Genomic DNA, 16583 nt, shown 5'->3' with positions numbered 1-16583 from the left:
AAACGCTCCAATTGTCTTATTCTCATTTATTCTCAACCTTATTACTAGCGGCCTATTCTTTAGTACAAGGAAAAAGATTAATATGTCATACGTACTTTGTCCTAAGAAATAAAAACTAGCGCATTCGCTCCACCTGCATGAGCCAAATATTACAGTGCCTGCGCCGTGCTTGCATTCCGTGAGCACTGAAAAAGCGGAAACGTCTCCATGGTTTTTACTACGTGTGCAGTCGGAAATTCGAACTTGGCGATACCGCCGAGTATTGGCTAAACGAAAGGAAAGTTACTAGTCGCACTCGAAATACATCCTGTTCTACTTGAATCGAATCGAAAATTTGGCGGCATTGATAGGTGAAACTAACGAGAGTCGGCTGCATTAATATATTTCAACGCACACTGTAGGCGGCGTTTTACAGACGAAGTAAGATCTTCTACCTGGCGTCAAAGTTCGTTAACAATCAGTAAAATTGTTTATAAGAGTGAAAGTTGTTTATTTGCCCTACAAAAATATTTCAGGGTATTTTGAAGGCACGGTTGTACTCATCCTTGGCTTAAATATCTGCAATCAATGCTAAATAAACTACGAAATTTGGGATAGTTATTAGGAGTACTAACAGAAAAGCTGGTAGCGATAGCAGCAGTGTAATCAGCAGCTTCGACCAGATGAATGCCCGCAAATGCCTTGCTTGTATGACAGCTTAGGTGATCTTTATGACGGCTCAAAGATGCGCAGTTTTAAGCGTAGCCCACTATGGTGCGTTTTTTTTTTTTTTTTTGCGCACGAAAATGCATCGCGTGCGTGCCCAACGCAAGCGCTGGCATTGGCAGATTCACTCCGACATGGTCAGCAGCCGATCGTCGTTTATATATATACCGGGTATTCCAGCTAACTTGAACCAAGGGGTACAAAATAATATATTTGAGGTAGGTCAGTGAAACCAATTGCATACAACTGCCAGCCTCCTTGCTCACTAGAGGCAATTTTTTTGTTTTGCAATTACTTAATTAGCTAATTATGTTAATTTCTTTAATATATTAAATATCGACTTTAGGCCAAAAATGTGAATTGGAAAGTTGTAGAGCACCTTCAGAAACCCCCATTTCATTAATTGCGATAAAGAAAGTCTCACGTGTATCTTTTTTTCCGGGCTCAGAAGAAAGCCCGCGAAATACAAATAATACCAATTGACTAGTGCATTTGTGCACCGCTATTGTGGTGCTCTCAGCCGTGGTTTGAGCTAACGAAATTAGCTGCAGCCGTGTCTTCTTGGCCCCGTTAAAGCGGCAGGCCGATATGCCTGCGATGGCTTCTTCGCCCGTGTCAGACAGCCGGCCCACGTGACGGTGCAGTAGCAGCGAGAGCGGCGAGCCGACACGACTGACATTCTAACAAGGCCTCCTTCTCTCCCATCAGCGAACGTCACGACAAACGAATGAGCGATAAGGTATCAGCCACTGAATCTGCGCATACAGGCTTGGGTAAAGGGGCGAGCATACAGGCTTGGGTAAAGGCATATCGGTCTGCCGCTTTAACGGGGCCAAGAAGACACGGCCGCAGCTGATTTCGTTGCAATTCGTGCCACGGTAATTTGATAACTACCTAGATATCTAGCTCGGGCTCCAAATTTCACTGGCTAAGACAATAAATAAAGGAGATCAGGGACAAGTGAGCTTCCTTACATCTCAACGTATATGAAACGGTGGTCCGGTTTGGTTGTTTGGGGCTGAACATCACAATTCGAATCCGAATATGAGAGAGCCATACTGGAGGGCACCAGACATTTGGATCATTTGGGGTTCTTTAATGTGCACTGTTGTGACCGTTCATGGTCCGCGCTTGCGCGCACTATTGTTCGCCTGTGGGCATGGTATTGATATGTGCTGTTGGTGCAAGGGCTCTAAGTGAGCCTGTTTCCATGAATCTTTTTGTGTGAGCATGCTTTGCTTTGTCGTGACCCTGCAACTGCCAAGTTGGCCGTGTCAAGGGAACATCAAGAAAAATACAAAGAAACGTCGCCCTGTGAGAAATAGCCGGAAGTGCTTTTGTTCAACTGTTCACCCTTCCCGTCGAGAGGCGCTATTGTCAAGTGAGGAATGCCTATTGCCCAAAGGAGACGATCGGAGTGACACGTCCGCTGACGTGCAGGAGAAGAAAGGAGCATGAGGATTACGGCCATTAGAGGATTTCCCGTGAATGCAGGAAAACGATGAAATTGTGGGAAAGGGACAATGCTGGGAGCAGTATTCGTGGCGCGCACGTTCACTTGGGTTTCTGAGAAGGAAATCCACTTGCCGGAACCAACATAGCGGATCTTTGCAGAAGAATCGAAATTTACCTCCTCGCCGTTCCCAAGCTCTACCCGACAACAAGTGACCACGCCCGACGAAACGATACTGGACCATGTCAGTGCATCAGACCATCAGTGCAGTGATGTAATCGATTGGTTGCCGATATCTGAGGGGTGTGCCCTGGAACTGATTCATCAGCATCTTCAGATAGGGGCTGGACATAGGGGGATTTAAGGACGTTGCAGAGCACGAAATGACGCTCTGAGCCCTGGGTAAGCGGCTCATCCAGACGCTTCTCACTATGAATTCTTAACGCTTGCCATTTTGCTGATATACCCTTTTTTCATGTAAATAAGTTTTCTCAAAGTGCCATTAAACCTGCTTATGTATATATTTTACCAATTTCGAAGATTCAATCCTTCATCATCCCGGAGTCTCTGCGCGCTACCAAGTGAAGGCCGGGTCAACTTAGTCCCAGTGTCACGACAACTGGTGACCAGCGTTGGGATCTGAATCTACCAGCCACAACATCTGGTGATTGGAGGTGGATCAGAATCTGCAAGCCACAACATCTGGTGATCGGAGGTGGCATCTGAAGCTACAAGCCACAACGTCTGGTGATCGGAGGTGGCCTTTCAAGCAGCAAGCAGGAGCAACAATCGGCCAACAAGAGAGCAGCTCGGATCATCGATCGCATGTGTGGGTGATTGCTTGGCTTTTCTTCTGATGTGGACCAGGTTCTAGAACAGGGTTAGATTTTAGAACTGGTAAAGAGTGTTGAAACGCCTTTAGGTTTGGTAGTTTGCACAGTTGTTTTGGAAGTAGCCCACACTCGGAGCGATCATGGACCTACAAAAGCTGCAGAAACTGGAACTGTTGCTATTGTGTGAGGAATTGGGAATTGATACAAGTGGTTTGGCACGAAAACCCTTGATTTTAAAGGCAATCACTGATTTGGGAACCGATGATGAGGAGCTCAGGCAGTGTGCACTATACTGAACATTACCTCAGATTTAAGCCCATGTAGTTTGCTTCAAATGCATGACAGCTAAGGTGTGAATGCATGCTCTAGTAAATAATACCTGTGTCTATTACAGTGTACTATATACATATAAATATATTGTCTTTGTGGTTTATTGTTTCAGTAATGTTTCAAAGAATCCCTCGCAATGTGCACTATACTGAACATTACCTCAGATTTAAGCCCATATAGTTTGCTTCAAATGCATGGCAGCTAAGGTAAGAATGCATGCTCTAGTAAATAATACCTGTGTTAATTACAGTGTACTATATACATATAAATATATTCTCTTTGTGGTTTATAGTTCCAGTAATGTTTCAAAGAATCCCTCGCAGTGTACACTTATACTTATTATTACATCAGATTTAAGCCCATACACTTTGCTTCAAATGCATGGCTACTAAGGTGTGAATGCATGTTCTAATAAATAATGCCTATTTGTATTAGTGTGCTGTAAGAAAAAAGCAGCTTTGCAATGGCTGCATGCAAGGTATTTCAGGTGCTCTTCTGAAAAAAAAAAGTAATTACATGACACACAGTAATGTTGCTATTGTCTATTTTGTTTAGCACAAGAAAGCTGCTGTGGCAGAAGCTTACAGAACTCATAAATACTGAGTTGCAATGTTCACTAACGCCAATTCAAGTAGAAAACAAATGGAAGTCTCTGGACCGGGCATATAAAAAAACAAAGAAAAACAACGGCTCTTCCGGGCGCCATCGGGCGATCTGCGAGCATGAAGGGTAAGTTGCTGTTGTTCCTGGAGCTGTGCAGTGGTACTGATCAATTGTGTATCACGCAGAGAACTCGCTGCAGTCCTCGAGAAAGAACACAGTGTGAACCCGAGGTTGCTCCTCGAACCCGGGAAAGTAATTCTGCTCAGTGGAAGTGCAGAGTAAGTGAAAATTACTCATTTTCTACAAAACGCTAACTGATGTGGCCCCTTTATGTGCATGCTTTATAGGAAAAGCACTGCAGAAGCACCTTTCGAAAAAGAAAACGTGCCAGTACGAATAGAGAATAATGCCACACCAAAGCGCAAACGGCGCAGCAAGTCGAAACTGACACCCCTCTTGGATGCTCTACAACAACTGCAGCAAAAAAAGGACCATCGAGAAAAGACAAGAAAGGAAGAATTGAAAGCGAGGGAGAAGTGGGAGCAAGCCAAGCAGGAGAGGCACAATGATCGGAGGGAGCGGTTTGACCGCCTCATGAATATCCTCGAAAAACAGGGAAACAAATAAAACTATTTTACAAGCACAGCACATTGCATTTATTTTCACTGAAACCATGACTTCTGTGTGGAGTACAGTGTGCATTCACAGGGCCAAGGTATGCTTCTAACACTGCTCCTTGGCGATGAATTCTCGCAGGCTCTGGCTGTAACCTGGAGCATTGCTGTCAAAAGCACCTTCACTGTCGTCGTTACCCACATCTTCTTCTTGTGGCAAAGACGTCAAGTCGGGCAGGAAGTCTCGTTCATCATTACACAGGTTGTGCAGCACGCACGCACCCATAACTATGTAGCAGCACTGTGAAACACGTTTTGCATCAACAAGGTACAGCCGCCTGAAGCGCTGTTTGAGCAGTCCAAAAGTGTTTTCAATCGCCACTCTTTGCTGACTGTGTCTCTTGTTAAAATTCTTTTTCCAAGCAGGAAAAGTGCTTTCGTTATCCCTGAACGGTGTCATGAGCCATGGCATCAAGGGGTACGCACTGTCCCCGAGTATGTAATTGTCCTCGCAATCCAAAGCTCCACTTGTGAAGAATGGGCTCTCTCTCAAGACGCGGGCGTCGTGCACCGATCCGGGAAATCCGATGAATACGTTTAGGAACTTGTTCCTGTCATCGCATATTCCTTGCAGAATGATTGACGGCCACTTTTTTCTGTTGAAGTAGGACTATGCCGATTCACTTGGGGTAAGTATCTGTATATTCGACCCGTCTATACATCCGATAGCATTCCTTGGGCCCTTGCCACCGCTCTTTGCGAGGAAACCAGCCGTAATACGAGTCATTTCTGCGTTACTAGGCCAGCATATGACCTCTCCGCTAATCGCATGCAGAAAGTAGATTACTCGAGTCACACAAGCATGCACCGACGATTCGGCGACATCAAACTTGGCTCCAATAGCGTACATAGAGATCTGCGAGCCGATGTACGCTAGTGCAATTAAGCATGCCTTTTCGGCAGATATCTGACAACGCCCTTGAACCGCTTTTGGATGAAAGGCTGAAGCTTTGAATCTGCTACTCAGTCAGTCAAAGGTCTCTCTAGACAGTCTGATTCAGTTCAGTCGTTCAGTCGTGTCCGACTCTTCGTGACCCTATGGACCATGTCACGCCACGCTTTCCGGTCTCTCACTATCTTCCTAACATCACATAACTTCATCTGCAGTGCCTCGAGGATGCCATCTAACCATCGCGTTCGCTGCCTACCCCTTCTCCGGCGACCCTCAACCTTTCCCAACATCAAATCTTTCTCCAGCGACTCCTCTCTTCTCATCAGATGACCAAAGTAGCTGAGCTTTAACTTTAGAATTTGACCCTCCAATGAGCAGTCAGGGTTTATGGTCGACAATATCGACTGATTTGATCTTCTGGCAGTCCAAGGAACTCTCAAGAGTCTTCGCCAGCACCACAATTCAAACGCGTCAATTCTTCGGTGGTCAGCCTTCTTCACAGTCCAACTCTCGCATCCATACATTACAACTGGAAAGACCATAGCACGAGTTATACGGATCTTGGTTGGCAAACTAATGTCTCTGCTCTTTACTAGGCGGTCAAGGCTAACCATTGCTCTCTTTCCCAGAAGCAGGCGTCTCCTAATTTCATGGCTGCAGTCTCCTTCCGAGGTAATCTCGGAGCCCAAGAAGAGAAAATCTATCACAGCTTCCACTTCTTGTCCATTGATGCTCGAGGACTTGATAGGGCAAGACGTCATGATCTTTGTCTTTTTAATGTTCAGTTTAAGCCCAAACTTCTCACTCTCTTCTTGTACGCGCATCAGAAGTCTCTTGAGTTCCACCTCACTTTCTGCCATTAAAGTGGTATCATCCGAATATATAAGGTTGTTGATACGTTTTCCAGCAATCTTCACTCCAGCAGAAGACTCGTCCAGACCGGCCTTCCTCCTGATGCCCTCTGCATATAGGTTAAAAAGGAAGGGCGACAGTATGCAGCCTTGTCTCACTCCTTTCTCAATCGGAAACCAATCACTAAGACATGAAGAACATTAGCTTAAAGAAATTGAAGAAGCTTTGTAACCATGGCTTCAATTCGATGGGAAGTTGTGACAAGGCCAGCTGCTCAGACAGCGGAGCTTGAATAAATCCGTGCTGTCGGATTCGTTTAGCCCCTTTCAGAGAAACAAAAACGGCGATATAGGTACCACTGAAAGCTCTAGAAAGCATGGTACAAATTTCCAGGTTCGCTAATAATATTACCGCCTTTATGATATTGGTATTTCAGAGATGTATCGAAGGATCGGAGATACAGTATCGAGTATTTGTATTGAAAAAAGATTTCGCTGCGGTATCTTGTATCGGTACCGGAAATACAATTTTTCAAGGTATCGAGTATCGGTATCGAAGATACTTTTTTGGAGTATCTTGGCCAGCCCTGTTAAATGTAGTCATCATCTGAAACCTGCGTCCCCTGTTGGCACTAAACGTTTACAAAAATTGTGCAAAAGCATGGTGAAAGAGCCATCTGGCTTTTTATATGTTGCGAGGTTCCGAGCTCCGCCGCTCGTTAAGCAGTCATATATGGCAGGTCTAATAAGTTTGGTAACACTGCCCACTTAGAAAGGTACAAGCGTATCGGCGTGTGGCAGTCTCGGGGTACCGTCCAAAGCAGAAGACGTCACTAGAATTACTTTCAGACCTTCTGGTGACGAGGTTCAACCGTCTTCTGATGCTGGTGTAGATTTGTGATAAGGATGATGATGGTATAAGCAGAACGAGGTTTAACCGGTCGTGCACCATAAACGCATTAAAGTTTCGCTCCAAGCTTCTTCGGTAAAGCTGGTGTTCAGCTCCTCTTTTCCCCGCAAACAAAGTGAAGACGAGGCGCTGTAACTGGTATTACCGCTGCCATAATGGTCAATTCCAAGCCGACAGGTGAAACCGCTGTAATAAAGTTAACACGCATCATTCATCATTGCAGCCCGCCACAGGAAAACTTAGTCTAAGCCTTATAGCGCAAGATTTCAGCCTCGTTCGGGGACATTTTTTTCTACTTCGCCAATAGGGACATCGACGTTTCCTCCGGGGACATTTGCTCCGGGGACGTTTTTTCCGGGGTCGTTTTTACCGGATCCCGTGGGCACACATGACCATGCAGCCACGAGCTGTTTTATTTTGTTTTGTAACGGCGCCGTAAGTCCAGGCTGAAATGGTTCTCTACTTCCACGCGTAGAATGCTGTCGTGGGAAGGAAGGGGTCTGGCGTGTCAATCTGAATTTTTTCAGATCAGAACGAATAATTGTTCTATTTTTCCTACCGCCGTTTAGTTCAGCCGATATAGGGCAAGCGGCCGGTGTCTCCCCCCGCGCCATATCGCTGCCGCCGCTCGGGTGACTTGTCAACTGACTCCTCGGGAGCACAGTATTATCGTTGCCGTTCTTAAAAGATGCGTTGAGTTCGCAAGACCTAAGATCATAACTGCCGAAGGTGACCGGCGCGTGAGTATCTGTGTTTGTTCAATTTAACTACAATATACACCGTTCATACATCATTTTTTCTTTTTGCAATGAAGAAACGATATAATGCACACATCATATCCAGTGGCTATCACAGTTGGCATATATGATTTCTCAGGAAGAAATTTACAGCAAATTTAAACTAAATTTGCAGCTCACTCAATCTAAAATGCGGGTACGCGAAGATGCATTAAACGCAAAAAATTAAAAATTCCGCTGCTATTTTTCTTGCCGTTCATTGCGACTGTCGCTTTTGCTTTTTCTTCTATAGCTTGCACAAAAGAAACTCGAAAATTACAAAGACATACGGAGTAATACAAAATAAATTGTTCAACGATATTGTGCTCACCAGTATGTAAAACGCAAGGTATAAAGGCCCACATGATATTTTAATCTATGCTAATCGCCAGTGAATGGAACTTGGCCAATAAATTAAAACACTAAAATGGCCTTAATTTGGTGTGAAATATATAAAAAAAGAAAACCTTGGTCCCAAAACGTAAGCAAGCGAGCAATGTACACGTGAGTTAAGAAAGTTCGCGCACGGCCTGTTTCAATCCCCTGGGCCTTGCTCATCTATTGTGGTCGGTGATTGAAAACTTTTTTGGGGAGAGTATTATTTTAGTTCACGCAAAGAAAAAGCTTTGAAACTGGCAGCAGTCCTTGCTAGTTCATATACAACACAGTCTACATTTTTAACGTCCTAGAATTTGAGCGCTCATGAAAGCCTCATTTTAGTCTGGGCGATCCGAATTTGTGAAGGTGGAAGAGGGGGGGGGGGGGGGAGGGGGGGCGCCGCCCCTTTAGAACAGCAGTTGTGGGGGCACGACTCCCGGCGACGACTCTCCACCCCAGCATGCATTTAACCGTGATTTGGTCGTTTTTGTGGTTTTCGTGTTCGCAAACAGCACTTGAAAAAAACAAAAACAAAACGCCCCTTTATTGCTTTGTTCTCTCCCGCAGTACCTCGTCTTGAAAGCAGTCGGGCAGGGGGCCGTAATTGAAAGCAGCTGTGGTGGAACTGCCTTGATTCCCCTCATATCTCTGGCCCATTCCTGTGCGCAAAAGACCCCTCCTTGTGTCGAATGCGAGTGTCACCGGCGTGAATTGAAGGAGAGTTCTTTTCGAGAAATCGCGGCTAGGTTGGGACCAGATTCCACAGGTAAGCACGAAATACGTACACTCCTCCCGATATCTAAAAACTTGAGATCTTTTCTCTGAGTAATCAGAATAGGAATATACTGGGCAGACGGGAACAAACTCGTTCAATTTTCTTGCGTGCACTTCTGCCTCTTCTATTTATATGCTTCAATATGCATTTTATAAACTTTAGTTTTCCAATGCAGTGTATGATATTTGAAAGGTTTGAGCTTAAGTTCTTTTCCGACATATGTTTTACATTTATTTAACTAATTGTAAATTGAACTATTCATTATCGCGTTGTTAGGCAGGTTGGACTTGTTAAAATTTGCTTGAAGGCTTGTTTATTCGAAGCATTGAGTTCCTTTGCTGAAAAGGTCATACCGTGTACAGCGCACCTTAAAGGCATCCGCTCCGTTGGTGAGCCTCCGTTTCCCCGCCGTGTGGGCTGACTGGTCGCCGCGGACGCCGGCTGCCTTTGTTAGCTCCCCCGCGGCTTTCGCAGGTCCCATCCGAAAGGAGTCGTTGGTGGCGGTCCATACATCGGCAGGTTCCCTTGCCGCAATGCCAAATATGGGCATGCGTAGAGTTTGGCCACTCGACACCGGCATGGCGCAGTCAGCAGTGTCCAGGAAATGTCACTGACCGGCGTCCGCAGCCTCGTGCACGCGCACGAGTCGTCACACTGCTCTGTGACAATACCGGCGCTGCCTTTCGGAAACCCCACACTCACCAGCGACCTAAATACAGATGCTGCTTACCCTACATCTGCACTGGGCCTTCCAGTGAACCTGGCACAGGTCACAACTTCAGCACCGGATTTCACTCAAACCTTTGTGCCTTATGCGCGCTTTTTTTTTTACTAAATAAAGAAATATCGTTCACAATACTTATTTCTGGTTTGTCTTCAGTGAATCTTCCAATGAGTTGCAAAAACAGCTCTGTATATATGCGAATGCCTCCAAGCAACGGATTGGCAAGAAAATAGGAAACCATGCAATATATAAATCCGATACTAACATCACCTTACTAGCCAGTAAGTAGGATTGGCTTACAAATATTGCGGTGCCAATGAATTTGAGAGCATGAAACTATTTAGAAGCCATCGAAAAATCAGATGGAAATTATTACGATAGTCGACAAATAAGGCTGGGTTTCCAATATAGAACAGCCAAACAATAGGAATTAATATTATTATCGGTTTGAAACTGGAAGTCCAGCATTGTGGGTAGGCCGGCTTTTTATTGGCTCAATATAGACATTTCATCTGTGTTATGTGCCATCTCTCTTGATAAACAAGCCTGCATAGAGGAACCCGTTGAGAGCCTCAATGGCCCGCACGCAGTCCTGGTAGTTGGCCATGGTCACAAAGCCAAATCCCTTGGAAAGCCCTGTGGCCGTGTCACGGATGATGTTCACCTCGGTCACAGTGCCGTATTTGGCAAAGTGTTGCAAGAGCGACTTCTCGTCTGTATCGGTCTCAATGTTGTAGACAAAGAGAACGCGCCCGCCAGCATCAGCTGCAGTGGGAGCCGAAGCCATGCCACCCATTGGATACTGGTAGGAGCCAGTCAGTGGGTTGTACCGACAGCGACCCTGAGCACCACTCATGGGTCCAGCACCAGCACCTGGGGGTCCGATGAGCTGATCCTGGGTACCTCGGCCTCCGGGCGGACGTACCTTCTTGGAGTTGTCCACTGCAAACTTGACGAGGAGTGGCTCGGTGGCACCCGGCAGCGTTTGGCCGGTCAGCGCTGCCATGGCAGCTTCGGCGTTCTCCCGGAGATGGTACAACGCGAAAGCTACCCCCTTGTTAGTATCGCCCGAGTCCTCCTTGAGCACCCTGAACTGGATCAGCCGGCCAAAATCAGCAAACAGCTTCTCGGCCTGCTCTGCTGGAAAGTGCTTAGGGATGCCACGGATGTAAAGGTTGGCAGGTTTAATGGTCTCGCCGCCGGGCTGCGCGTATCCCACCTTGATCTTCTTGTTCTGTAGCTGCAAGCCGTTGAGTGTCTCAATGGCTCTCGCTGCATCGCCAGCTCCTTCGTAGTCGACAAAGCCAAAGCCATAGCTGTAACCCGTTGCCTTCTGGCGCACAATCTTGGACGACTTTATGGGACCGATGCTGGTGAAAAGGTTGCGGAACTCCTCGTCCGTCAGGCATTGGGGAAGGTAGTTGATGATCAGGTTGGTCTGGCTATTGCCACCGTCGGCTTCCATGGCTTCGTCTTCTTCCACTGTGCATGCTGGGTCAGGCCCTCACTGTTCAGGTTCGGTTTAGCTTGCTCCCGTCTTGCCAGGAGCTCACAGGACTGATGGCTAGGTTCGGGAGGAAGAAAAAAAAAGGCACTTCCTTCGAAGCACTGCAGCAGGCGTAATTCCGTTTCCTCAACGGTGGGGTCTCGCAACTTCTTTCTCCTCACTCGTTGCCTCTCAGCGGGTTAAACGGCGATTGTTACGGATAGGTGTCTCTGAACGCAACCTAAATGTAACATACACTCTCTGAAGGCAGAAAATGATTACGGTGAAGGTAATTGAATAGAGTTACCATTGTTAAACTGTCTCCTCGGGACTCTGTTCACGGCTGGTTTTGTGGCTATTAAGAATAAAAAACACCACCACCACATCATCATCATCATCATCACCAGCCTGACTATACCCACTTCAGGGCGAAGGCCTCTTCCATATTTCTCCACTTAATCCGGTTCTGTGCTAGCTGCATCCACTTGACCCTTGCGAACTTCTTAATCTCATCCGCCCACCTAACTTTCTGCCACCCCCTGCTACGCTTTCCTTCCCTTGGAATCCAGTTTGTTACCCTAAGCAACCATCGGTTATCCTCTCTTCGCACTACATGTCCTGCCCATGTCCATTTCTTCTTCTTAATTTCCACTAGAATGTCGGTAACTTGAGTTATTTCTCTGACCCACTCTGCACGTTTCCTATCTCTTAATCTCTTATCTTAAAAACACCACATAGTTTAAGCTAAAGGGGAACACCCACCCAGGAATGATCTTGGTACGTTGCGTTTTAATAAACAATGCAGAAAAAGATGAACTTACAGGATTTGAACAGATGTTTCATTCGTACAGTGCTCAAGTAATTACTGTCAATCAATTGCGCCACGGAAGCTTTTTTTTCTTTATTTCCTGTTAATAATGAAGCAACGAGAATGGCAGGCTTTAAATGCGCTCTGATTCATTTTTACAATATTCCTGATGTCACTAGGTGACGCTGCTCAGAGAACCCTACCGTTGAGAGTACGGAATCACGCTTTCGACAGGTGGGTCAACCGGGCAGCGAGTCAGCGAACCGGCCAGGAAGACAGGAGGGCCCCCAACGCCAGCTGCAAGGAGCAGAAGCGATGGCGGTAAAAAACGACGGGTCCAAGCTGTTAAAAAAATATACCCAGAAAAATAACAAACAAATATGAAGAAAAAAAAACGGGTAAAACACTTTGGAAAGACAGAAATTACCAATCGAGATGGGAGAAACATGTGAAAAAATATTCTGAGCAGAGGAGGGCGTTGTTGAAGTACCGGCAGAAGGAAATGCTTGATCAAAACATTTCTGGCATGTCATTTTAGTCAAAGCTATTGTGATCACGTACCTTTAAAAGCTATGGATTACAGAGCTTTTAGACATGGCTTATTATTATAAAATAGGTCTTGAGGCACGTTATTTGCTAAACCACACATGTAGAATGTCCATGGCAACTAGGCCACAGGAACCTATGTGTGATCAAGGGCAGGAAAACAAAAAAATCTACAGATTCTTGTGGAACAATATTCTATTCAAGAACTCAGGGCCGCTCTCCACATTGTTATGGAGAAAAAAAAAAAAAAAGGTCTCTTTACTATGCATCATTATATTGGATCTTCTTTCACGAGTACATACCACCGCCATCATCCCGCGGCGCCGCCTGGCCTGTGGCACGCGCCTAGGTTCGCCATCAGAATAAACGCCAGGCACTCCGTTTCGATCGAGGCGAAACGGAGGGGTGTCCGTGTGCTGCGCGATGTCAGTGAACATTAAAGAGCCCCGTCTCACCAAATGTTCGGAGTCTTTCACTACAGACGTGGCAGGTGTGGATCACTTGGTCTATTATTATTGTTTCTTGGTCCTCCTCCCGTCAAAGCAGAAAACGTTTGAGAACTGTTCCCCTGCAGCTGCATTCGTTATCAGGACCATTTGGAATGTCAGTCCTCTTTCGAAAAAGGCGTGCCAGTCATCGGACCACCTTTAAGTGCTGACTAATCATCTACCCTGCATTGTAGTTTTTCCTGCCTGGTGCCGCTTTTTATTTTCTTTTTCAGGTCACAGGATGAGTGGTTCCACGTTCAGAATACATACCGAAGGAGCATTCTTTCGCTGTTCGCGCTGCATCTTTCTCGCCACCCTCCCATCTCCCCCCTTCCTAGCATTTCTTTGCCGGAAGCAAAAACGTATTTAAACCCCGACACTGATGATCGCGCTGTCCAGACGAAGACAAGTTCACTTGGCGAAACATTGGCTCGGCTTGCGAACTGAGGCTCCCCCTCTACCCTTGTTCAGTGATCTTTCAAAATCGCCCTATGTTATTTCGGTACTTTAAAAGGAAATTCAATTTGCGTTGCTGCTTTCATTCTTGCGCATTACGATACCAGGTGTTCGACAAAAAAAGTGACGGCCCTATAACGACTGCCGATGCCACTCTGATGCAAACCATCGATTGGATAATTCAGCTTGGAATATTCTTTCATCGCAAAGTACTCGAAGACCGGGCAGCCGACCACAAGCGCTAAATGACCGATTTGCACAGCCTAACGCGCACACTACTTACTGGGACCGGGGCTGCGTGAAGGTCTAGGTGGTTCGGATCCGTTTGCCTGTGACACTTTCCGAACGAAAAAATTCATAAAACGTTTCGCGAAAACAAACCAAACATAAAGGGCAAACAAAAACTGGTACATAAAGCCAAGCGGCAGACCCTAACCTAATCCCGCGTCAGAAACTACTAGCTGACCGACGCAGTGCACCGTAACTGCTAGCCGGCAGGTTTGCAACTCGGCAGATATAGGATAAGCGAACCACTTCTTTTTGAGCCTTTTTCTTAAGATTTATCTTCTTCTGCACTCTAAATATTACCTCTCGAAAAACATTCTACACCCGCCAGGTGGCTTTCCGCTGTCTCGCATCGAGCTCCGGGAGAGAAATAATAATAATAATAATAAAAAAAAACAGTGCACAATGCTTGAACCCTCGCCTGGTTTGCTTGGTTATGGTTTGTTACGTTTTTGTGTACAGCCAGGTGCAGAGCAGTAGTTGGACCCTCTATACGAATATAAATGCGAACTAGCGCGTTGATAACCCTGTACTACCTTATAGAGCGGTTTCCGGAGTCCGCCAACATGATGGAAACTCGCGCTGTTAACGCTGAGTCTTTGAAACGGCAAACATTCCTTTCTTCTACCAGTGCTCATTAGCCCATTAAGTGCCCGTTTGCTTGCCCTGTTCACACCCACTGGATTCACGGGGTGAGATTAGTTTGTGGGGCTTCCTTAACACAGTTGCCGTAACATTTTATTTCATCACTGTTCGTTGCTCCTAATAGAATACCTATACAGACTCCCCAAAAGACAGATGAGAGCAGTTTTGATTGAGACTTTATTTCCTGTACGGAGGTATCGGTTCTAGGTAGCAGTGTGGTTTGGTTTGTGGTTTGTGGGGTTTAACGTCCCAAAACGACTCAGGCTATGAGAGACGCAGTAGTGGAGGACTTCGGAAATTTCGACCACCTGGTGTTCTCTAACCTGCACTGACATCGCACAGCACACGGGCGCCTTGTCTTTCGCCTCAACCGAAAAGCGACCGCTGAGGCTGGGATTCGATCCCGCATACTTTGGAACAATGGTCAAGCACCGTAACCCCTGCGCCTCCCAGGCGGGAGATAGCAGTGTATGCGAACGAAATAGTTACGCGTTCAGTTGGCCGCAAAACCTTTTTGAAGCTTTACGCACCTAGCGAAACGCGCCTTCGAGGAAAGAGGACCTTTTGACCGTGGTCAGTGAGCTGCCCATGTGCCAGTAGCCAGAGACTATTTATTATTGTTTTGTGTTTTGACCTGATTCAGTGTTATTTTCTTCAACGGACTGTCAGAAAGGTTATTGAAATAACCCCGTATACTGTAAGATGATTTCTTACGAGGTAAGGTTCTAAGGTTTAATTTGACTTTTTTTGCTTTTGTTTGAGTGTATAGCCTATGACAGAGCCGCATGGTAGATCCCACTCAAAGCCGCCACGCTTATCGAAGTCTTTGTTCAGAGTACAGTGTTGCAATGATGCGTGGCGTGTATGCGCTGCGCAAGATAAGCCCCATATCTGGCTGCCATTGTTTTGCTGCATGTATGCGTCTCCCAAAATATTGAAGTGTGCGCAGACTGAGGGTAGGATGATGAGAGTATTTATGACAAGTTCGCGGAATGCGGCCTGGTTAAACAAGGCTAGATGCCAGTGAATGCTGTATTTATAAGCAGTAAAGAAATAAACAGCTAGGAGTGGCGTAATAGTTAACCCACTTGGGTGGGGCATCGCCAGACAGTGGTTCGAATCATGTGATGTGCAGCTGTAAATCTGGTTTCATTTTTTTTTATTCTGCAAATATATGCCCGCGGTATTTTAGAGCTTCGATCTTTTTCAAACCTTTTTTTTCTCCCAGATCAAGCAGGACGACCGAATAATATTACAGGGCCAGCCTCTATGACAGCTCCGTCGTATTGCATGCAGGTCCATTCTGTACAGTAAGCCGGTATACTGAATTTTGTAAGAAAGTTCTTATCAGATTTTTTAAGATGAAGGCCCTTGTCGACGAATCAATTTCTTCCAACGAAAAATTCCTCGGCTGCTCTGCACTTGAAAACACAGCATGCCAAGAACGAAACCGCGGAGGCACGCATGAAGGACGAAAACAAGACACAGTGAGGCAGAACCGGCCGCCTATAGCGCCAGCAATGGCGCAAACAAGTGTAGGTTTTGTTTCTTTCCAACATCTAGGATGCCTTTTTTTTGTCGTCACTGCGTTATAAAAGTGCACCAGCAGTCACTAAACAAAACCTACTTTACAAGACAAGCAATGCACATGCGTGAACCTCCGAGATTCATTGTCCCTCATGGCGCTTGGGCTTGCAGGAATGGGCTGTGGCCGCAATACCGGTATTTCTGTTCTCTCTCTGGTCTGCTCAGCAAGAGCCTTTTTATTTGAACAAAAATGACTTTTATTCGTCATTAGGAGCTAGCAATCTCTCGATGCGAACCAAGTGAATTTCCTCCTGAGTGTCCCTTGTAAGTAAGCATCGAATAGCAATCTGCAAGACTTCCCAAGCTTAGTACGGGTCTGCTGAACACTGGAGTACTCCCTTAGAGCACCTGTCCATATGTCCAGACAAAGGCTGAATT

General features: G+C 46.0%; 1 protein-coding gene and 1 pseudogene across 1 annotated transcript; one reads left to right on the top strand and one right to left on the bottom strand.

Moving 5' to 3' along the window:
• The first annotated feature begins 3825 nt into the window (after window positions 1-3825).
• On the top strand, window positions 3826-4556 carry LOC146203857 (uncharacterized). Its single transcript, XM_084585801.1, has 3 exons — window positions 3826-4050; window positions 4110-4202; window positions 4272-4556. The coding sequence occupies exons 1-3, from the start codon at window positions 3851-3853 to the stop codon at window positions 4549-4551; spliced, it is 573 nt and encodes a 190-aa protein (XP_084441927.1). The 5' UTR covers window positions 3826-3850; the 3' UTR covers window positions 4552-4556.
• A 5825-nt stretch (window positions 4557-10381) lies between these two features.
• On the bottom strand, window positions 10382-11411 carry LOC146203856 (ELAV-like protein 1 pseudogene; annotated as a pseudogene).
• Between the last annotated feature and the right edge of the window lie 5172 nt (window positions 11412-16583).

This window comes from Amblyomma maculatum, chromosome 1, assembly GCF_055883805.1.
Source record: "Amblyomma maculatum isolate TAMU_Amacu chromosome 1, ASM5588380v1, whole genome shotgun sequence".
In the NCBI taxonomy this organism is placed as follows: domain Eukaryota; kingdom Metazoa; phylum Arthropoda; class Arachnida; order Ixodida; family Ixodidae; genus Amblyomma; species Amblyomma maculatum.
This window is presented reverse-complemented; position numbering and strand designations above follow the sequence as displayed.